Source organism: Bos javanicus, chromosome 4 (genome assembly GCF_032452875.1).
Source record: "Bos javanicus breed banteng chromosome 4, ARS-OSU_banteng_1.0, whole genome shotgun sequence".
NCBI lineage: Eukaryota > Metazoa > Chordata > Mammalia > Artiodactyla > Bovidae > Bos > Bos javanicus.
In genome coordinates, this window is record NC_083871.1 from 94,120,963 (window position 1) to 94,145,433 (window position 24,471).

The 24,471-nt window shown below is 42.4% G+C and overlaps 1 protein-coding gene across 7 annotated transcripts in view; it reads left to right on the forward strand.

The window, feature by feature from the left end:
- NRF1 (nuclear respiratory factor 1) overlaps positions 1-24,471 on the forward strand; it is a 130,788-nt gene that overhangs the window by 93,849 nt on the left and 12,468 nt on the right. For 6 of the 7 annotated variants that reach the window (XM_061414686.1, XM_061414685.1, XM_061414689.1 and 3 more), the window contains one exon: positions 6,695-6,819. In XM_061414686.1, coding sequence (XP_061270670.1) covers positions 6,695-6,819 — 125 coding nt within the window. Of the gene's footprint in view, positions 1-6,694; positions 6,820-17,222; positions 17,327-24,471 lie in introns of all 7 variants that reach the window. The other variant, XM_061414690.1, reaches the window with a different exon arrangement.

Sequence of the window (24,471 nt, forward strand, 5' to 3'; positions counted from 1 at the left end):
AATCAGCCCTCACCCACCCTATTCCCATTCCACTCCACCCCCAGCAACCAGTTCAGCCTTTCTGACTTCCTGCTAAAACCTGCTGGTCAGGGATATGGGTCCCTTTTGCTGTATCCTGTTCTGTGATCATTAACAGACCAAAAGCAACAGCAAGGTGTACCTTGTGTTTTTAAAGGGACCAAAGGATGTAATAATAAAAAAAAAAAAAATCAAGAAGCTTTGGGATTGATTTTCCTTTTACCCTACAAAGAAACTGCTTTTTGTTATGGATATTAATCCGTGTTTTAGCTGATCAGGAGCTAACTTTACTGACTTTTCAAGAAATTTGTTCTTTGCTTATCAGTGCCTTTGAAATAAAATAAGTTTTGGATTATTGGGGAAAAACTGAACCTTTTTTCTTCAGATATACTTAGGAAGGATACTGTGAATGGAATACTCTAGTAAGAAGTAGTTCCCAAAACGAAATTGTATTGTTTTCCATGTTGTTCCTTCTATTGATTGTTGACAGAAAAAAATCATCCCCATATTATTATTCTTCTTGTTCATTGCTAACACAATTTTATTTTCAATGAACCCAGATACTTTAAATAATGGTTAAGAGGGTGTGCTTTGAGGCCAGGTTACCTGGGTTTGAATCCCATCTCTGTCCCTTACTAGCTGTTTGACTTGGGCAGTTTACTTGACCTCAATGCCCAGGCTTTCCTCTGTGTAAAACGGGGGCAAAGACAGTACCTACTGTGAGAACTAGAGTGAGAGTTGGAAAAGCCAGTGCATATGAGAGCCTCAGATTAGTGTCCAGTGTATGGTAAGGCTGCTGTTATCATTATGTGCAGCAGCTGTTAGTCTCAAATGGTCGCTGAATTCTTGTGACATGCCAGCACTCTACTAGGTAAGATTGTATATAATGAGTGCTCTAAGATACAATGTCTGCCATTAAAGAAATAATAATGTGGTTGGGAGATTGATTTCAGTAAAACACTTAGCAAACATATTAGTTAGAGTGTAATTCACTGTATAATTGTATAGTGTAGACTATGAACATAGGGGGAATTCAGAAGGGGATCACCTCCTTCAAAATATAAGCATCAGATAAAGTTTAGATTGGCTGTGATGGACAGTAGAAGGCCTTGATAGGCTTAGTTAGGTACAGGTTTCCATGAGGCTGTATAGTACAGTTGCTGAGACCATTTCTGAGGTCATATTGGTTCAGGTTTGAATCCTTCCTCTGCCATATAGTTGTCATACTGTCTTGAGAAATTTCACCCCTGAGCATTGGTCTCATCAAATAAGGATAATTTTCATCATGTAGAACCGTAAAGATTCATTGAAATGATGGATATAAGTCTCATCAAACTGGCTGGCCTGTAGTCAGCATTTCAGGATTTATATTTATTATCATTTAACTTAGATTTTAAGATTCATCTATTCAGAATTGCTTATAGTAAGAAGAGATTAGAAATGGAAGTCCACTTGAGAAGAGGTGGTCCACTTGTGACTTGTCAAAGGCTTGGAAACTACTAGTAAGAGTGGAGATAAAGTGACTGGATTTTGAAGGAAGTATGGCCAGGACTTGGTGATTGAACTGAAACATATACATGCTTATCCTTCCAGAATTACCAGTGAGTCCCTGAGAGACCTGGAACAGAAACTTTTTTCTTAGCCCATTGAACCGTATCATTTTTCACTGACATGAAAGTCTTATTTGGTCTCCTGCACTGTGACTCAAGCCCACTCGTACCTTTGAGAGAAGACACAGATAAACTTCCTGAAAACCAAGACCAGAGTGAGACACTCCTTCCTTTTGGTTTGGTAACCCCTCACTGATGGACGGGGCCTTAACAGGCCACCATTGAAGGCCAGAAAAATTTCATGTCATTGAGCCAGCACCTTGGACGGTCCAGTGAAGTGTGTGTCCTGAGAACCCTGTATGCTGGAAAATATGAGGCACATTTCTGGCTCCCTTTAGTGTGAGGACCAGGGCTTTTTTCCAAAGACAAGGAGGTAATGGTTTCCCCTGGGGGCTTGTTAACAAACTCAGAGGCAGCTGAGGCAGCTACAGTGTTTACTCCAAAGGAAGGAGAATATGGTTCACCGTGGCATGAAGGAGGAGTAAAGAGATGTTGAAATCTGTTTGCAATCATGGCCCCAGTGAGTGTTGGGGGATGGTGTGTTGCAGCCTCTGCTGGAGGTGAAGTAACCAAGCCTGGCAGTGATGACTAGACATTGCAGGCTGTTAGGGGAACATCATGGGCTCCTAATTCCAGGAGCTGTTATCACTGTCTAATGTCAGGAGGGTTGGGCTTGAAACACAAGCCCTTGGTGTTTGCTTCTCTGTGGTTGGTGAAAAATACTGTGAATCTGGGCTTTGTTCCTGTGGTAACACGATTTCATAGAGCTGCTCTCTTCCAGCCATCTCTTTCGGGTGCAGGTGGAACAGGCCTGGTTCTCTTAACAGTCACCTGCACCTTTGCTGCACTGTAAGCAGCAGGTGTGGGCACAGACTAAAGAGAGAGGGCTGGCCACGTGGAACGGCAGGTGGGCACAAGACAGAGGGCGCCCTCAGCTGCTAATGGGAAAGGCGGTCGGGCAGGTGCAGAACAGGCCTTCTTTTTTCCAGCCATGCTGTTAGCAGTTTTGTATAGCAAGTTAGACTGAGGGCCCTGGGGTCACAACCTGTCGCCCACCCCGGCTTTACAATAACTGAAAAGGGGTATGGAGAAATCGTCATTGAATACCATGGAAACTTGTTAATTTTAATTATTTTCAAAATACAGAATCAATCAGTACTTCTAGGAAGGAGATAGAGAGTCAAAATGAACAAATGAAAAGCAGAGCATCACAACTCAAAAAAAAAAACAAAAAAAACTGTTCACCCTGAACAGGCCAACGTGAAAGCAAGTGAAATCACAATTTGCTAGTTGCAGTACAGTGATTCAAGTTTCAGTCTGTTGGTTTAAGTCATCCTAGACTTACATTCTAGGTCCTGCAGAGTCAGTACAGTCTTTGTACATAAGGATGCATGATGAATATGGGTAGACTGAATTGATGTTTGCCCTCCTATAAATGTGTGCTGTGTTGTTGACAGGGAGATGGTTTTTACTGCGTCTCTACTGTGTATGGTGCTGTGACTCAGTACTGTGGGGAGAGAAATGCCCCAGGAAGTTAGAATTGCTGTTCTTTTGCAGTGAAGAGGCTTGGCTTTAAAAAAGGAAGTGAATCCTATTTTTAAAGAAAAATTTACTCTTACCGTTTTTTAAAGGAAAATATTGGCTTAAAATTAGAGATATTATTAAAACAAAGCATGGCTTTAATATATAGATTTGTATTTATTTGTCCACTAACGTGGGATGGACAACCTAGTTCAGAAATCTTATCTGGAAATGGAGGGCAGAGAATGCAGCTGCCTCTTTTTCCTATAGATGAAGGTTAGACACTTGCAGATAAAAAGTTGATGGAAAAAAGGGAGAGGGGGGAGTTGATGGAAATTTCTCATTGTAATTCTGGTTTGGAAATGACTTGTTAAAAAATTGTAGAGTAGTGGCTTAGTGACATTTTGATCCTGATTCACCTTTTAAGTAAAGGTAATCTTTTTCTAGCAGCATATCATTTGATCATTTCCCATGAAGTCTAGTGTAAGTGGTTAGAGTAGATTTGGAAATAATTGTCTGCTGACCACTGGTGGCACCATTGTCTTCATGCTCCAGGTGAAAGATTCATCTGTTACTGCTTTGCCCCTGACTCCTGACGGGGCATGCAGTAAGTAACCTCACCAACGTGCAGACCTGTCACCCCATCAGACCGCTCATCCCTGGCTCCCCAGGTTGCCTTAGTCGTTGCTGGTTCACAGCTTTTCTCCTCGCATAACATACTTTAGAAAGGTATCAAAGAAAATGACTTCAAATATTTAGATTTTCAGGCATCATAAAATGGGTGTGACTGGATGCAGGGACTCTTCCAGGTCAGGGCTTGGGTAACTGTTCCCCCCTTGGAGCCTGGGAGACCCCATGCTGGAAGCATGCATCCGAGAGCGGCAGGGCAGCACCTCTGATGGTCGTAGAAATAAGATTATTGTAGATTGTGATTAAAAAAAAACTGTGGGGAATGAGCAGTCGCTGAGGCGACCTGTAAACAAAGCTCCTATTTCCATATAAACAATTCTCAAAAACCAGCTTTCTTCTTCAGAGTACCACATAGTTGAAGCCTTTTCCAAAGACTCTACTTTTTGGCTTTCCGTGAAGTCTCAGGTCAGAGTGTTAAATATTTTTATCATTAATAAGTGATAGCTGAACACTGTTGAATTGTCTGGTAGTATTATCTGATACAAGTTTCTCAGAAAAATATGCAAAGTTATGGGTCTTAGGCACTACATAATCATTTGTTTTACCATCTCTAATAAATAGTTACGATGGACCCTAAAATTAAAATCTACCTTGTAAAATGTAAAGAGTAGCCTTAGTAGTAATTCCAGGTCAAGGGTCCACTTTGCCTCTGAATTCATGTTACAGGTACTGTGGAATGACTGGCTGTTGATATCAGATCTGAAGTACATTTTAGCGTAGAGATTGATCTTGACTTTTAAAGGGGCTGTATGGAAGCTCTGATTCTGTCCAGCTTTTTTGCTCAACCTCAGTTCCATCCCCAAATTTTTTTATAAAGGAAGTAAAAAAATTGAAATGTATAATATCTTGGACTAAGTCAGACAAAGAAGGCTGGAAATTAAAAACATCCACAGCTGAGCAACTAGGAAAGTGGGGAAAATCAGCAATTTTGCTCTTATTATTTTGAACAAATGTCAAAGAATATTTACATGGGGAAATACAAAGTTAGGTAAGAAAAACAGGCGATAAAACTGTAATACAGTATGATCTTGACTATCTGGTTTAAGTGTTTAAGATTATTAGGAAAGTAACTCGAAGTTTTAAAATTTTCTTTTATACTTAATGAAATTTTTATGAGTTTCTACATGCATTTTATTATCAGAGAAAAATAACTTTTTAAACACACATAATTTAAAAAGCAAAGCAAGTTAGCAAGAGGGGAGAGTTTTCTATTTAATGAGACTTTTTTGTCCATTGCACTTCTCAGACTTCTTCCAGAATCCTTATAGTGTTAAAGAAGTCTTCCCCAGAAGAACGATTATGTCAGTTGCTTTACTTGTTTGTTGACTTTCTCAGGTGGACATGACACTGTTGAGTTTGGTACATGATGCTCTGCCCGCAGTCATGGCACGTTTGCCCTCAGCAGTCCACAGCCCTTTGCCCTTCAAGATGACTGCCGTAGTTACGGCAGAGTCTGCAGCTATAGTGAAGCTGAATCCACTGGCTTAGGCAGTGTCTGACCCAGAACTTCGTCCACCTCTGATAAGCTAAGTGACGCCACCTTCTCTCCTCCAGGCCCACTTTTGATATTCCCTCAGTACCTTTGCAAAGTGGTACCTGATACTTTCCCAGGAGAGGTGCTGAATTTATCTAGTATTTCGTCACTTGCTCTCCCCCAGCACCCGATATTTTAACATCTCTGAAGTTTGGATGGTAAACTATAATCTTATGATTACAATTGTCAGGAACTTTTTTTTTGGCCACACCACGTGGCTTGGGGACCTTAGTTCTCTGACCAGGGGAACCACCAGGGAATTCACAGGAACTTTTCTTTTTTATTGGCACATAAAACAGTAATAATACATTTTATAGTTTGTATCATCACAGAATCAGTAAAAATGAATATTTTTGTATATAGTAAAGAAAAGAAAAATGGGATACAAACTGTTAGAATAGCGTGTAAAGAGATGGCTAATATCTTTCTGTTCTACAAAGTGTTTGCTTTGCAGTGAAGGAAGATTTATTTATTAAGTTTTGAATCAAGGAGTTTGGGCTTATAATGATAATTTAAACTTTTAAGTGTTAATTTAGTGTTGCCTACATATACATGAGGCAAAAGGAGGGGGTGAACTTTGCAAGATACCAGTCAACCATTACTCTGTATTTGGAATCATGGATGTAAATCAAGTTGTTATTATTTAATATATTTTTATGAATATTTTAATTTTTTTGTTTTATATTGGAGTATACTTGATTTACAATGTTGTGTTAATTTCAGGTGTACAGCAAAATGATTTAGTTACACATATACCTATTCTTTTTTAGATTCTTTTCTCATATATGTTACTATAGAGTATTGAACAGTTGTTATTTAATATTAATTGAATTAAAAAAACCAGGTTTCTGACTCCTCATATTATCGTCCATGCTTGGCCATAAAAGGGCAGTTTCAGATGGTCCTCCTTGTGTAAGAGAAAAGAGAAAAAGAAAACCTTGTGATCCACAACCAAAATGGCTTTTGCATTGTGACTTTGTATCAGAGCTCCCACTATGACTTGCAAGCACTCTGTTGATACTGATAAAAAAGAGACTGGGAAGGAGTGCCGTCTGTCCTCAAACACCCATTTGCTAGGTTTAAAGAAAAGCCTCACTCTAGCTGTATAAGTATGAAAGACTTGGCATTTCTCTAGCTATTTACTATTATCATTTAAAAATTGCTCTGGTTCTCTCAGTAACACTGGAATCCCTTGTTTGCTGGGAGGCTCTCAAACACGGAGTCAGGGAGCCATCCTAGGAAGGGTTGGAAGTTGGTTTGTCTTGCTGCAGCACTGTTCTCCTTCGCCTCACACATCCCCCTCCTGTTCCTGTACCCACAGCGAAGCTGCCGCCCATGCTGTCGCCACCCTGGCCGAGGCCACCTTGCAAGGGGGGGGACAGATCGTCCTGTCTGGGGAAACCGCAGCAGCTGTCGGAGCACTTACTGGAGTCCAAGATGCTAATGGTAAGACAGCATGAATATTTTATCGAACTTCTTCCCTGTTTCCACCGAAACCTTCATGACATGACTGACAACAAGCCCTTCAGAATGAAGATGAACTTTGAGTTTATATTGGTAGGCAGTTGATACCTAGAAAAATTCTAGGAGCCTCTGATTTCTTTCCCTAGTAGGAGACTTTGGGTTTCCTGTGGGGGAGGAAGGAATCAAAATAGTGGCTACCTAACTGAATGGCTTATTTGAGAAGTAACTGTTTGCTGTGACAGGACTTGCTGAGAAGGATTTAAAATTTTTCTGTGAGGTGCATTTTATCCTTTTTATCCCATGGTGTAGAGGAGTGTCCTTTAGTAGAGCAGAGACTCTCTTGTGGGCGAGTGCATTGGGGTAACAAAGAGTGTTCTGACCATCTTGAGAAAGGTAGCACCGTCTCATATCAAGGTCAGCCAGCAGGCTGTGATAAAGGCGCTTTTCTGGTTGATGCTATGCGTTCTGCTTCTTGTTCAGTGCGGCCTCACCAAAGACCTCTGGACTGAGCCAATAACATGCCACTACTCTGCCCTTCTTTCCCAGCTCTTTGATTTTCTGGATATTGGTGCTATCCTGAATAAACAAAAGAGATAAAGTTCATAGAAGTACGTTGACAGGGATTTCCAGCTCCAGTGCAGCTCTCTGAATCCATTTCAGCAGGCTTTGGGAGTCAGTTATCAAAACTGGGCTGCCTGGGAAAGTGCCTCAGAAGTCTGGTCAACAGGAGGACCAGCCCTGCTTTGTGAGACTCTGTGCAACTGTTTATTGAGCGTTTAAAATGTACATATAATGTTTAAGTAGGACAAATTAACTACTCTATGGTTTTTGGAGATCTGTAGTTTAAAGTCCTAGAAAGAGGATAATAATAACATACTTTTATTTAGGCAGACAATTCCTTAGTGGCATGAGTGGCTAAAAGAAAAGCCCTTGGCACTTTTTGAAGGATAGATTCCTAAGAACAGAATAATATGTTAGTGGAAAAGTCTTTGAAGAAAGACAAAATGCTGCATCATTCTTCAAAAGTGGGGAGAAGAAAACACTTCGGTCTTCCAGAGAACAATAGGAAATGTAAAGAACCGTGTGGCTTCTGAGCATCATTTTCTTCATACAGACAAACAAACAAACATATTACAATGACAGCCTGCTTTTTCTGTAGGGCTAGGGGCTTTTGTGAACTAACCCAAATAGAGATAGAGTTGATCTTGACCAGAGCACTGCAAAGTAAAGGGCATCTTACAGCCCTTACATTCAGGATGAAATGAACCATAGTTTGAATTAAGGAAATCCTCCCTCTTTAGCTAGAATCCTACTCTTGTTTTCTTTTCTTTTTCTGTTCCATATCTGAGTCCTCATCTACCTTAAATGGAGAAGGATGGGATATCTGATTATGTCACATTCTGAATTGCAATTACTGTTACTCACTATGCGTGCATGCATGCTAAGTTGCGTCCAACTCTTTGTGACCCTATGGACTATATCTCACCAGGCTCCTCTGTCCATGGGATTCTCCAGACAAGAATACTGGAGTGGGTTGCCATTTCCTCTAGGGGATCTTCCTAACCCAGGGATCAAACCCACATCACTTACATCTCCTGCATTGTCAGGCAAGCTCTTTACCACTAGTACCACCTGGGAACTATCCCTTTTCACTATGAAACTGCTGAAAATACTTCCCAGTGTGGATTTGATGGGAGACTTTGTTATCCCTTCTAATGGTCTTGACCTGTCTGAGCAAGAAGAGACTGCTTTGTAGTTCTGTCTCCTCCCTAGGCTCACCTTTTCAGATAGAGGAGTTAATAGGTAAGTGTAAGAACTCTCTGGGTCTCCCGCCAAGTAGATATGTCTACTCAGCCATCAAATCAGACCATTGAGTTGTGCCACATCCTACTAATATTAGACAAAGGCTCACATCATGCCATCTATACCTTGGCAATTCAGAAGATGAATCAAATGTTGGATATGACCCAAGTAATTCTGATACACCTTCTTCTGTCTTCTAACATTTTTACCCAGAGTGCTGTAGGATTTACTCTGGGACTTGGAACCAAATTATTCTCATTTAACCAACTAATTTGTCTGTCTGGACTTTTAAGGGTTCTTTTTTCATCATTATTTCAGATTGTGTCATGTTGGCATTGTTTGTCACTTCTGTGATGACAAGCTTATGGTATCTGCCAGTAGACCCAATTTATTATCAAGAATTGTTATCAGGAAGAACCAGATGATAGCAGAACAAGTTGCTATTTGGTAACAGACATAACTGGGGAGAAAAAAAATACATCCCAGATTCCAGAGCATGACTTAAATAAAAATCCTACTAGCAGATGACTCTTATAAGAACAGTGTGGATATTGGCCTGTTCAGGCCTGAAGCAAGAATTTCAGCGTCTTCTAGGATGGAACCACCAGGGATGGAGGACCACTGCGTATGAAACTTGCTAGAGCACAGTAACCAGCGCGAGACAGCCAGGGCAGTGTAGGTCAGTGGCATCAAGGCAGACCTGACAAAGACCTTGTACCTGAAGCCTTCTCCTTTTTTCTGGATCCTGTCCCACCCCAACACTAAAGGGACTACTCAAGCACTAGCATTACTCTATTTCATTTGTGTTCTCTCATTTTAAATAGTTATAAATGAGTCTTTTGTCTTTTATGATGGTGTTTCATGATTTGGTGCAGTTAAAAGGTTTTCACAGGTGCCTTTCTCTTCAAAATGTGTAAGGCTGGGAAAGGGCTCTGGTTGAGTTCTTTCCTTGCCTTTTTCTTTTCCTTCTTTTTAACAGTTATCCCTTGCTTTACCCCCACAGCGCACCTTAAGAGGTTGTACAATTTTGAATTGCCCATTGGTTTCCTTTCTCTCTACCATCCTCTGTACCCTAGAACCCCCTTTGCTAATAATAATGGACTTCAGGACCACTTCAGATCTTTTATCTTCCTCCCTGTTTCAACAACAACAACAAAATGACAAAAATCTAGATGGGGGAAAAAACAAAACAAATAACTGAAGTTCATGGTTAATCAATAATGGTAATGGGAATCATCTGCTTCAACTCTTGTCCATCAAGCTTCTTACCAGAGTTGCTTAGAAAGGATCAGTGTTTTCTAAAATGGTTGGCACTTTTCTAATAATATCACAGGAAAAAAGGGGAGCATAGCATTTTCTTGCGGGGGGTGGGGGGGTTGATTTGGTCCTGATTATAAAGCTCATCTATGATCACGCTACACAGAATGTTTTTTGAGGGTTTGTTTTGGTTTTGTTTTTGTTGAGTTTTTTAAAATATAGCCTCCCCCACCCCATTCATAACTTTTTTAATCTAATTAGGATCATGTTGTACTATTTTATAACTTGTTTTGAAATATCTTAACCACTTTCATCTGGCTAAATGTTTTTTGAAAAGATCACTTTAATACTTGCTAATATATCATCATATTATCCATCATAATAATCAGTCCCCTATTGTCAATAATTTAGGTTATTGGTAATTTTTTACAACATGAATAATAGTGTTCATCTTGGTACAAAATCTTGCCCACACCTATGAATCTTTGCTCTCTACATAGCTTATCCTTCCTAATACTTCCAACAGAACTGTTTAGAACCCACTTAGTTACTCCTCACCAACATTAGATATTAGCATAATTTACTTTGTATGTGTATACCTATTTGGTAGGCAATAAGTTGAATTTTATTTAATTTGCATTTTTTTAATATTAGTGAAAGATATTTTTACCCTTTTCTCCATGTTTTTATCTACACATATATATTTTAGTATTTGTCTATTTGTGTTCTTCACCCATTTTTCTACTGAGGTCTTTAATATATAAAGAGTTTCTCCAAATCAGTAGGAGAAAGATATAATCCCTTTATTGTGTGTGTTGCAAGCTTTTCCCGGTTTATTTTTATTTCACTTCTGTTACTTTTAGTTTTGTTTCCTTGTTTCTCTTTGACCCAAATCAGATCAATATCTAAGTACATTCCAGTTCTATGGATTCAATTTTTATTTTAAATACTATAAAATATCTTGAATTTATTTTGGTGTATGGCATTATGTAAGAATGTGAATCCTAGCTCCCTGACCAGGGAGCAAACCTGGGCCCAGCAGTGAACGCTCAGGGTCCTAACCTCTGGACCACCAGGGGATTCCTGGGTGGGTGCTGTTTAGAATGAGGGGAGCTTGTTTAGGGAGACAGAGATCATGGTCAGGAGGAAGTAAACTCAGGTGAAGAGTTGTTTCCTCAGAATCCTCTGCCCAAGCCCTCCTGCTGCCCTTCAGTATGTGCCCGGGCTCTTTCAGTCTCCCCACCTGTCTCCAGGGAAACAGAGACCAAGGTGGTACGGTTGGGGAATGTGGGAAAGAGCTTGGGGGGGTGTACATTTCTGCCTGGAGCAAGTTGACTGGCCCACTGCTTCCCCTCCTGCTCACTGCAGCCTTCCCTTTGGCTCTGCGTCCAGCCCTTGATTTCATTCCCCAAAGTGTTCATAAAATACATCTCTACTATCCGGCACCCAGAGACTGTCCCCTGCCTGTGCTGTCCTTCCTGAGACAGCTGCCTTCCCCATGCCCTGAAGTGGGGCATGGAGAAGTAGGCTGGAGGGCTGGTCTTCTGAACACTGAAGCTGGTTGTTACAAGGCATTTACATTACACACAGAGGAGCAGCCCTTCTCATTTCTCTTCAGTACCACATGCCCCTCTTTGTTCTGGCCTGGCCCTGGCAACAGCCTTGCTAATGTTGACTCTTGCCCCAGATTCATCAACATAGTTTCCTACAACCTGAAGACCCCGCTCAGTCTTGCTGCACTATAAACAAATGTACATTCTACTATCCATTCCAACTGCCAGATCACACTAAATCAGTTTTCAAATTCTTTGAGGAAAAAACCTTGATCTTCCTTTCACATTGACCATGTCATCACTTTTTCACCTCCTTGTTTTTCTTTAGCCTTTTTAAAAACTTTTAAAAATATGCATGTGTTGTCCCAGTTGAATTTAATCTCAACCGTGGTCACCGGAATACTTTTTTTTTTAATTGGCATTTTTAGCAAAGGGGATAAAAGAGTAGATGGATGAGGACAGTAACAGAGTTCAGATAAGGGAGAGCAGGACTTTTGAGTGGGGTCCTTGCATGAGAGATTAGAACACACATTCCTATCCAGCAGGTCATCCTGTACTTACTATAAAGAGATCAGCCCAGCTGGACCTGCAGCAGGCAACATGTGTGTGTTAACTTTCTGTAGAAACCTGCTTTATGTGTATTATAGAAACCTTTAGGGTATTCTTAACTTGGATCTGTGGATCGCGAAAAATTCTGCACAAAAGTTTTAGATTTATCTGGAATCTGCAGCTTTGATCAGAAGTGCAAGTAGATCAGAGAGAGCTCCCATTTCCCCACCCCCCACCGAGATGAAGAACCTCTACCATAGAAACTGTGGCTAGGGTCACGGAGGGTATCTGGTGTGGCATGGAGAATGAAAGGAAGGGCGGGGAGGTGGGAGGACCTTCAGGTCTAGATGGGTCCTCTGAAAGCTGTACCACTGCCGAGCTCTGTGCTCTCAGGCAAGTTCCTTAAGCCTTAGCTATATAGTTAGGAGGATAATACTACCATGAGGTAGTCGGGAGCATTAAATAAACAAAGAGATTCCTGTGAAGTACTTAGCATAGTGCTTGGCACATAGATCCATCATTCATAAATGTGAAATTATTATTAGCTGCCAGCATCAGTTTCTTCTCAAGCATCCCCCCAAATACATTAAGTGGTACAGAGCGCACAGTACTGTTCAGTAGACCCAGCTTTCCTGTCTGTAGGACAGGTCCCAGTGCTTACCTTACACAGTTGAAGGATTTATGGTCCAGAGTTGAATACTGTAAAAATGGGAATATATGGGAGTATTTTTATAACCTTGAGTGAAGGAAATTGAAGGTGACGTTGTTTAATGGCTCCTGCGGTCGGTTATATCACCTTCCTTGGTCCAGGGCTGCTGTTCTCTTCCAGCAGCATCTCAGCTTCCATCACAAAGGGTGACTTTTTTTTCTCACTTTTTCTGTATTATCACCACCACCATCATCCATTATTATTTGCAGCGTGTCCTTTTGTTCCAGCTCATCTTTAAGAGTAAGAGATAAAGTGCCAGTGCTCATCTTGATAAACTGTAGAATACATCTCACCTTCTCCCTTTTCCTATGGTCCTCGTTTTCTGGACCCATTAATATATGGACTTGTTCCCAGAAGAGTCAGTGAAGATGTAAGTATTAATTAACTTAGGGAATATGTCAATGTTGCAGCCTCCAAAAGATGCGGATATGCTATTCTTGTGTGCACTAAATCACTCTTTGCCTCAATATTTTAAACTTTAAATAAGTAAACTGTATTAAGTAAAGTTTTACTGTAAATGTGCATATTCAGTCACCATAAAGCGTGATAATAGCTTTAAAATAACTGTTGTTACTTTGACACTGTGAGACTGTCTGTACCTTTAATGAAAAAGTGGGGAGTTCAGTGCCTCCTAGATTGGAAGCAGTGAGCCCCTGAGCCCCAGGGTTGTGTGTGTGAGGAGAGAGCCTCAGGCTGCAAGCCCCCTGAGAGCAGGAGCTGTGGGTTTTCAGGCCACCATCCTGTAAAGTAAATGGCCCTCTTTTCCACTGACAGGGAGACCTGAGGGGAAGCTAAGATGTTAGGATGGTGTCAGTCAGACCAAGCCAAGGCATTGCCTGTTCTGTGAGAAAAAGTACAGGAAGATTCATCTGTCATACAGCTCTTTTCCCCTTCAGAATCACAAGTCTTTCTTTAAATGGAGGGGGTGTGGGACATACTCAGAGACCCGGGACGATCACTTCTTAGGACAGATAAGGAGAGCTCTGAGCTGTGGCTCAGAAAGAACGGTGAGGCTGAGCCCATGAACTGGGGCTGCCTGGGAAGCTGGTGCCACACCGGGGAATGCGGCAGCCAGGGCAGAGCTCAGAGTGGGACCCTGCGCAGTGTCCTCCAAGGGCCACCCTGAGAAACACTGTCTGCAGAGAGGGGCTTCCCCATTTAAGTCAGCTAACATTTCTCTGTCTAGTCAAGGCTATGGTTTTTCCAGTGGTCATGTATGGATGTGAGAGTTGGACTGTGAAGAAAGCTGAGCACTGAAGAATTGATGCTTTTGAACTGTGGTGTTGGAGAAGATTCTTTGAGTCCCTTGGACTGCAAGGAGGTCCAACCAGTCCATCCTAAAGGAGATCAGTCCTGGGTGTTCTTTGGAAGGACTAATGCTAAAGCTGAAACTCTAATACTTTGGCCACCTCATGCAAAGAGTTGACTCATTGGAAAAGACTCTGATGCTGGGAGGGATTGGGGGCAGGAGAAGAAGGGGACAACAGAGGATGAGATGGCTGGATGGCATCACCAACTCGATGGACGTGAGTCTGAGTGAACTCCGGGAGTTGGTGATGGACAGGGAGGCCTGGCATGCTGCGATTCATGGGGTTGCAAAGAATCAGACACAACTGAGTGACTGAACTGAACGTTTCTCCTAAGATGATTCATCTTCATTCTGGGAAACATGTTGGTAGATGTTATACTGGGAGAATAACTATTTCAGTTTCACTCCTTATTTGCCTTTTGACAGTGTGCATTAAACATTATTATTTAGGGCCTTCATCTTTTTCTTTTCTTCCTACCTTCTTTCCTTTTCTTTTTTTTTTTTTGAATCAACACTCCTACTACTAGCCCTACCACTGCCACCTTGCAGTTGACTAAGTAAGTACTCTACACTGACCTCCCTTCACCCAGGAAGGTGGGTAGAACAGAGCTTATAGCTTGTTTTGTAGAGGCAGCTACACTAGGACTCGCCCAGGGTCACTCAGCTGCTGAACGGTGAAACCAAACCCAGATCTCCAGGACTCTGTACTGCCTCTGTGGGCTCCTTTTGCCCCACTTCACTCCATTTTGCCTATCCACTCAACCAAGAAACTAAAGACGGTATAAAACAGATGAAAATCATCATCTTTACTGTATCTGATCAAACTGTTACTTGGTATGGCTCACGTTTTTCAGGCTTGTTTTGAGGAATGCTCATAGCCATGTGTTGCTCACTTTAGAAGTCAGTGTCATGATGAGTCTTAACAGAAGCAAACAAGTAAATGGAGTCAAAATCCAAGATCTAACGTTATATCCTGGGAATTCCCTGGCGATCCAGTGGTTAGGACTCGACCTGTCATTGCCAGTGCCCAGACTGAATCCCTGGTCAGGGAACTAAGATCCCTCAAGCTGCATGGTGCAGCCAAAAATTTGTTAAAATAAAGTGCCCCGTACGGTAGCTACTAGCTATATGTGGCTGTTTGAATTTAAATGGAAGTTGAATAAAATTAAAAATTCAGTTATTCAGTCACACTAGCCACAAAGTGCTCAGTTAGCCATATGTGACCTGAGGTACTAGTTTTTTTATTTAATTTTAATTTATTCACATTCAAGTTTAAATCGCCACATGCAACTAGTGACTACTAAAGGACACAGATACGCAGCATCCCCACCACTGCTGGACAGTGCTGCTCTGAAGACCGCGGCAAAAGCACTGTGGCCTTCTGGCAGGTTGTGCCACCCTGCACAGGGGAGGGCGGCAGAAGTGCATCACAAGCCTCCTCCAGCGACCTTCTCAGCTCAGAGACAGCAGAGCTTTGCTAAAAAAAACCTGCCACGTGACTCCAGTAATCCGCAGCCAGTAAACAGCTGGGCAGAGGGTAGCAAGAAGAGCTGGCCTATTTTTGTGCACTGCAGAGTCCTGAGCAGGAAAATCTGAGACAGGAAGCAGTGGCGACACCTAGACTCACTTTCTGGTCCCTGTATTCACAACCAAGGCCACTTGCCCATTTCCACTCGGATGATCCACAAGTGCAAATTCCTCTTCTCAGCTGCAGCCATCTTCAACACAGGTATGCTAATGGACTTATCATGGCCCCCAAAAGGATGAAATATCCAGAGCCTTGTGGGTTACAGTCTGAAAGAAGCCATTAGCATTGGATGAATTCCAGATTTCACAATGAAACGTGGCTGCTTCTGAGAAATGGGAACATGGAGATGTGTGATGGCGCTCTTGATTCTAGAATCCAAAGAGGGTTACAGTTCTCTGTCTCATGTATGTTACTTATCCAGCCCTTTCGTACCATAGAGGTTTGTCCTCCTTCCCCACCCGCTTCATTATGATCTGAGGTCCAAAATGCCTTCCAGAATAGCTCTCAGAGGGAAGTAGCAGTTTTTTTGACACCCTGATCTCCACCCCCTCCATTCCCCCAAGATATACATTGATGGCACTAATTTGGGGGGCATTGTGAGCATACAATAACTGTTTACTACTACTACTATTACTGTTATTAAACACTCACATTGAATGGGAAGGGATTTAGTCTTCAGAGGGTTCACTCATAACATCTCTGGGATGCATTCTTAGGATCTGGTACAGTGAGCTGGAAGAAGGAAGTGAATCTCACACTGAGAATCCTTGCTTCAGAAAGCCTCTGGCACTAATAGACAAAGATTGTATCCCTGAGGCATGCTGGGGCAGACAAAACTGAGACCCAGTTCTCCAGAAGTACCAAGTCTTTTCTGTCACTCATCAGACATTGCCTATACAGCTCAAGGAGTTTTTAGTTTTGGTGTTCTTTGGTACCTTTGTCTCCTGCAAAGATGCTGACCTGTGGATACATTCTGAAGGAGCAGAACTGCCTCTTGAAAGTGTCACTGTGGGGAATTCCCTGCTGGTCCAGTGGTTAGCACTCAGTGCTCTCACTGCCGAGGGCCTGGGTTCAATCCCTGGTCAGGGAACTAAAATCCCACAAACTACATGGCACAACAAAAGAAAAAGAAAGTATCATTGTGATGTTTAGAGTCCTCTTTGTCCTTGCAGAGTCTGCAAGTTCAAAGGGGATGTGTCATCTCCTCTACACCATCATAAACTGGAGTGGCCTCAGGCATTCATCATTTTACACAAGGAATTGCTACTAATTGAGGCCCTTCAGAGAAAGGTAGGGCCTTTACAATGAAATGATCCCTATACATTGGTCTTGATTCTTAGTACTCATCTGAGCCATGGCCAGGTCCTTCAGATGCTTTGAGGTGTTTTTCACATTGAAAGCTGAATGTCTTCAGAGTTGGCTCCTTGGGACCCCAGAGGGAATTAGCACACGTGTGAAGCCAGGTTGGTCTGTGTCTGGTATTCTCAGCTTGGGGAAACTTGACAAGTTAGGGGCGTTCTGGGCAGAGGACTCTCAGGTCAGGGCTTCAGGGCAGAGATTGCCGAGAAGGTACCCGCCATCTGGCAGACAGACACCACTGACCACGGCATCCTCTCCACCTCCAGCGTCCTCAAGGCCAAGTTACATGTTTCGTTATCTCATTCTCCTTCCCTTTAGGTCCCCAGATCTTTCTGAGTCTTTGTATTCGAAAGACAGATTCTGGTCTTAGATGATTCCAGCTCCTTGTAACCAAGACAGAATCTTGGTGCCTGTCATTGCAGGTAATATTCTGTAAAGGGTTTTTTTTTTTTTTGCATACCAAATCTAGAGCCATAATTGGACAAGTTTAATTGGAATCATTACTATTCAATATGTGGATGAAAAAGCAGTTTTAATTAAGCATGTAAGAGGGGGATTAATCACTGTTCACACAAGAACTAGATTATCATAACAGGAGAAATTCTTATAAAGTTTTTAAGGTTCTTGGTTAAGTGTACTTTTCTCTTTTTATTTGTGCTTGCATTAAGATTTTGAAGGAATGTCAGCACACTGTTTCTAACTCTGATAGCCTGCACATCACAGCCACTATGGTTTTGGGGCCCTTCTGGCTCTCAGATTACCTGTGTAAATACAGGGATTCACTTCTCAGCTCTACCATTTGCTTAATAAAGAGCGAATGTGCAGAACCTAGCAGCAGCAGCAGCAGCCTAGCAGAGCAGTAATCTGAACAGGATAAACATGCTTCCTCTTTGTGTGATGCTCTTTCCCCATCCTCCTGCCAAGAGCAGGATATCAAATGAAAGGAAGGTTGTGGTTGGAGTCAGTAAAGTGAATGTCTAAGTGGCACCTGCTTCATTCACCAGATCTGCTTTCCCGGGGCCTCCCACTGTACATCTGCTCCTGACAAAGCCTCTTTTCTCCTCCTGTTGGTCAGAGTTGAGAGCAAAGGCCCAGCGAGGAGACATACTGGTTTTGCTTTGTCAGCACGATTGCCTGTGACATTATAATTATACCAAATCTTCATTATTAGAAAGGCCCCAATTTAGAGGTTTTCAGAGCCTAAATGGGGTTTTCAAAAGTAAAATTGATAGAAACATCTTTTCTGTTGTAAAGCTAGCAAATGGATCTGAGAATCATTGAAGGGGTCTCAATATGGAAGCTGAGACACTGCTATGAGCGAGACTACAAAGACCTGCTATCAGATTGGCTCACCAAGGCGGCCAGCAGTTCTCTGACTGTGCCCAACCCAGCCTCCCCTGCTGCTTGTAGTGCCCTAATGTATAGCTCCACTGCAGTACTCTCCAGTGCTGGCAGAGTTTCTCACCTGGGCACCCAGGAGGCAGGATATGTTAAAATAAGTTGATGGGGTCGGGCAGTAAAGAAAAAAGCTATACTGTAAATAAGGGAAATGCCAGGAAAATATATTTTAGGTGAATGCAGAGTGTCTAATTTCAGATTGAGTTTCCATCTAAACAAAAGTAACTCTTAGCATGTTCTGCAGTGTGTATGCAGTTGAAGCACGCTTAAGGTGTGGAGTTGGCTCACTGAAAGCTCTGGGAAGGTTTTAGAGCCTTGCTCTAGCCCTTTATAAACTGAAATTAATTAAAATCAAATAAGATTAAAGACTCAGCTCCTCAATTACACTAGCCACGTGTCAGGTGCTCACAGGTATACTGTGCCCTGCTTCACAGTGAGTTCTCATGGACAGGACTGTTGTAGAGATTGGTCTGAACCTCCTGAAGTGTCTTGACTGCTTAAGTGAGCCTTGGACTTATGGAAAAAGCCTGAACAAACTTTTTGGCCACCCCAATATTTCAGCCTTGCTGGAAAGAGAAAAGGAAACTTGCCTGATTATTTTTGGATCAGCTTCCAATGGTGTTCCTTAACAATGATCTTTGTCTTTTCACCTTAAAATTATTTTTCCTCCAAGAATCTTGTGTCCTTTCCTCAGCCCCTCCAACTTCTCACAAAATAGTAATAATAGTGATACTAAAAATGTATTGCAACTATGAGAAAAGACTTTAATGTTTGGAATGTCTTATAGCTGACCTGCTCCCTGGCCTTCCCTTCCTTCAGCTTTCACAGCCCCACTGTTCACCTGAAGAATTCTTTTCTCATTAAACAGAGCTTCTCATTGACAAGAGGGCATGTGAACACTTGGGGGCCAAGAGGGTGTATATGGATTGTTCATTTTGTGTACAATGTGGAGTGTGGACAATATTCCTGGGGGTTGAGCACTGAGCTGGTGGCATCTTCCATTTTCAGCAAGTCTGGGGAGTAAGGGCAGACCTTTAAGCTTGTTTCTTCCATATGTCCGTCTCTGTTAGCTACTACATGGTGGCTTTGACTCCTGGGAGAAAACCTTTATGAAATAACGATGTGTATGTATGTTAGTCGCTCAGTCGTGTCTGACTCTTTGCGACTCCATGGCCTGTAGCCCACCAGGCTCCTCTGTCCATGGAATTCTCCAGACAAGAGTACTGGAGTGGATTGCTATTCCCTTCTCCAGGGGATCTTCCCAACCCAGGGATCGAACCCAGGTCTCCTGTATTGTGGGCAGATTCTTCACCGTGTCAGCCACCCATACTACCTCAAATTTAGACAATATCTCTTTTCTCAAGAACTTAAATTATTTAAATATAATGTTACTTATCCTCATAGCAGCCCTATGAAACAGAAATGGCCCTGTTGGTTTTATAAATGTAAATATAGTCAATTCTTAGTTGCCATACACCGAATATCTGTCATGCAAATCACTCATGGCACATTTTAAATCCTTGGACAGTGTCTCTAAGCAAGCCAGGGTAAAGCCTGAACCATCTCCTGTACCCCCTGCCCAGCTGCTGCATACTTAAGAAATACAAATTAGTTTTCATGTTAGCTTAAAGAAGACATGATTAGAAAATAAGTCTGTGACAAGAAAAGCACATCATGAAATCAGAGTTTAGCGGGGGCACTGTGGAGGAAATGACCCATCTTTCCTTTGGTTCAACTAAGAGGTGACTATAAAGATCTACCTTTATATCATGAGCATCATTAGCACTCAGTGTGCTGGCACGTTTCCCAAAGGAATTTGTAAACCCCATGGGTAGATGTCAAAGACACCTCTGTACCCCAGGCACAGGTGTGCATGGGAAGCAGACTTCCTGCTGCTGCCCTTTCTGATAGCCCTTTTTGCCCAATGCTTTTGAAAAGTTCTGTGTCATTGTCAGGTCTCTGTATAGCAAATTGCCTGTTGCAAATGGATGCTGAACAGGCCACAGGGGCTTCATCTTTGTGGAAAGAAGGAAGTGGCTGGAGGGTAGACTTAAGAGGCTACCCTTCCAGGCACTGCAGCCTGCATGGGTGGTGGCATTTCTTTATTCTACAGTCCTCATCACCCAGTCACCTAATGGTTTTGAGCCACCAGGGAAGCCCAAAAACACTGGAGTGGGTAGCTTATCTCTTCTCCAGGGGATCTTCCTAACCCAGAAATTGAACCGGGGTCTCCTGCATTGCAGGCGGATTCCTTACTAGGTGAGCTATCAGGGAAGCCCCAGTGGCTTTAGTAACCATTAATGATATTATGTAGATCCATTATTTCACTGGAAGTTTCAAACTAGTGATTTCTCTAGTGTTATCATTCCTCTGCCTTTATTAGCTGGAATTCTTTTATAAAGAACTTGTCCCCATTAACAGCTTGGTTATGCTAACTACAGTCCAGAGGAAAGATGGAATAATACTCAATTTAAATGAAGTTTATAAGATAGATTTCTTTCTTTGTGATTGTCAGACCCCTTAACTGTTTATTTCCACCTCTAATCTACTGTCTTTAGGTGTCTGACTGTGTCTGAAGCAAATTTTGCTGAGGCACTCAGTCATGTCTGACTCTGCGACCCCATGGACTATAGCCCACCAGGCTCCTTTGTTCATGAAATTCTCCAGGCAGGAATACTGAAGTAGGTAGCCATTCCCTTCTCCAGGGGATCTTCCTGACCGAGGGATCAAGCTTGGGTCTCCTGCAAGTGGATTCTTTACCATCTGAGCCATCAGGGAAACCCCTAAATGATGCTCTAAGATTGGGCTAAGTGAGGCATTGAAAAATCAGGAGAGCACCTTCGGCAAATTTTTGCCTCAGTCTGTCCTTGTTCAGATGGAGGAGGCAAGGGCTGGGTGGTAGGCACAGAGGGTGGGAGCCCTTACACTAGTCTCTCTCCTTTTGTGCCTATTTGAAATTTTCTGTAATAAAAATTTTGAACATAATAACAGAAAAATAAATCTCCATTCTTAACTCTAGGTAAGAAGACCTATTGGTCTCCTGATTGGTCCATTTCTACACCCGACTATTGCAAACTCTTGGTAAACAGCTTGGTAACTTTCTCCTAAGGTTTCTGTCAGATGGGCTGCATTTAATGTTTAAAAATACCAACTCTTTGCGTATTGTTCACACCTTGTCTGCTACACAGACCTTGGAGATGTGGAGTGTTTCCCCACCCCTCCCAGTGATCTCTGGAGCTTTACTGGATTGCTCCCGCCCTTCTCCGTACATCTCTGGTCAGACATCCTCCTGAGTACCTACATGTCCTGCAAGCTTTCAACACTTTTCTCTCCTGCCATTTTTGGTTTAAAGCCCTCTTGGTCAGAACAGCATGGATCGGAGTCAGTTTGTTCAGTCTTCCATTGGGATTTCAGTCTCCAGGATGTAGCCCATGGTGATTCTGAACACTAAAGGACAAAACCCTGATTTCGTTCGTGTTCCTGGGGACTCTAGTAATTTCAAGAGGGAATGGTAAAATTATATCTACAAATTATGTTTTGAAATACATTCACTAATAAAGTAAAAGTGAATTCACTCTTAACGTTTGGCTTGTGGGATGCAGGCAAGACAATTTTCTTGTGGTCTGCAAAATCAAGATTAAGGACACAGTGAAACTGCCCTACCCAGAAAAGGCCACTGCTATGGAAGTTATTCCAGAAAGTGGTTTTTCGAAGAGCAGGTTGAGATTGTCTGGTCAGAGGAGAGAAATCTTGGGTGCTGAGAAGTGCCTGTTACACCAGGGTACCTCTGAGTCTGCTATTGGCTTCATGAGAATATTCAGTACTTGCCAGATGTAATACATATTTTAATCCATAAATCCCTCAAATGCCCTCAAAAGCCATGGACTTTAAAAACACGGAAAAGGAAGATTAAATGTCCCAGGAGCAGCTAATATAGCAGAAACAGAACCACTGAGAGAGAAGTGCTTTTTCTATTTCTCCCTTGTCTTACTATTATGAGGGTTACCTGGCTCTCCTTTTCATTTGATATCATTGTTCTTTTCATGACCTTCATTTTCTTGCCCTCATCTGTCCTCTTTCCATGTGGTCCTTGTTGGTGTTTCTCGGCCTCTTTATCTGCCTGCTGCCTGCCTACTAGCTTCTTTACCTGGTTTTCCATCATGTTCTCCCATCTCTATGCCAGGACACACCATGCCTATTTTTCTTCATATAATAGTGGCTTTCCTTAGATGTCAGGCACTGATGTAACTTCTTTCCAGGCCTGGAGATAAGAGTTTTTAAAGGACTTCCCTCCTTCCTGTCCTCCCTAAGGACACTTATAGATATTTTTGATGGCTCTTTAAAAACTGCAGAAGTAACTTAGGTAATAACAATAGATGATTTCACTTTCTTATTTATTCCTCTGCTTTCCAGTCACAGTCACAGGTTCCCCATTTAAGCCAGCATTTTCCTAATACATACAGTTCACTTTCTTATGCATAAACCACAGAAAGTATTACATGGTGAATTTTTCCTTTCAGCTTTAAGAATTATTGCTCTTTCACCAACTGTTACGTTTACTTGATAATTTATTTGTTTAGCTACTTTTCTCTCACAACCATCAATATTTTTTCCCAAACTAAAAGATATTTCCATGACCAACTAGGAAGGCCTTTGGGCTGAAAGGTTCAGTTACAGCAAACAACAATTCCCAAAGGTTTCCCAGATTGTGAGAGCAAATGAAAGGCCCATTCTTCCTCAGGCTGTCTGTCCGCTCTGTCTTGTCGTGGTGTGGGGTGCGGGGAGGGCAGCCTGTGGTTCTGGGTGACCCTGACTAGGCTTGCAACTCTGAGCTCTGCTGGGCTCCAGCGTGTGCCGTTAGTTTTGGGGTTTAGAAGTTTATCGGCATGGTGACATCATATCATACTGTCCCTGATCTTAATACTGATTAGTGGTTTAGCCTAGGTTGTGTCTTTACTGCTATACCGAATCAGCAGCTATTGCATACATGTCATCATGTGGTTCCAGTGCCTGTGCTGACCATCGCTGCATTCAGAAAGGAAGCAGCCCTCCAGTCCATCTGCCCTGATTTCATGGCTTTTATCTCTAATCTTTGAAGGCCTTTGGCGAATGATGTGCTTCCTGGCAGGAGCAAATCGCAGCTGAAAGGAGATCTGCACTGTCTCTGCTTTCCTTTCTGCTTCCTGAGAGCTGTAGTCTAACATCTGTGACCCCAGCCAGGCTTCATCAGACCTCTCATTCTAAGTCATCTGGGAAAGCAGCTGACAGTGTTCACCTACTGTGCACCAGGCACTGTGCCAGACTCTACCCACGTCAGCACATCTAGTTCTCAACAACCCTGAGAATATTAGGAATTACCATTTCATGTAGGAGGAAAGTGAGACTTCATAAGCCTGTAAGTGGCAGAGCCAGGATTCTTTCTGACTGGGAAGCTAATGGAAATACAAGCGCCTGTTCCACCTTCACATCAAATGCACTGAACTGCCATACAGCACTTGGCTGCTGCCTTAAGAGTGTTGTGGGGACAACAGTACTCATTCCAAAGCGGAGTAAAAGGCTTCGGGCCAGAGACCACAGCTAAGGGGAATGTAATCAAGTTTCTGAAAATCATGAAGAACGTGATCAATTGTCATATTCAGGTATTAACGTCTACTGTGTTCAAGTTGCACACTGTTCAAGAACATCGTCCTGCCAAGATCTAAGTAAGCAGTGTTTGTATAGAGAAAAACAGTACCTATTTGGGAACAGGTTAGCACAGATCTGGTGCCAAATGAGTGGTGAAGCAATAAAATCCCCAGAAGGAGAGAACCCGGTAGGCTGTTAGGTCTGGAGGAACCCCTGAAAGACAGGGAAAGAACAGGACGTAGGTTGGCAGGGGTAATTCTAGGCAGAGAGACCTGCCTGAGTAAATACATGTGGTGGCTAGGGTATACTGAGGAGACAGGTACAGTTGTGATGAAGGCATAAGGTAGAGTATTTGTGGGAAAGGCTGATATAATCCCTCATCTATTGGCTATTTGGACTTTATTTTCCCTTAGTAGGGAGCCACTAAAAAGGCGGGGGGAGTTGGAGTAGCTGTTGTCAAACAGTATCTCAAGATTTAGCTAACTGTGATGTATAGACTTATTCATCAGATCTCAAAACGCTGCTGCTGCTGCTAAGTCGCTTA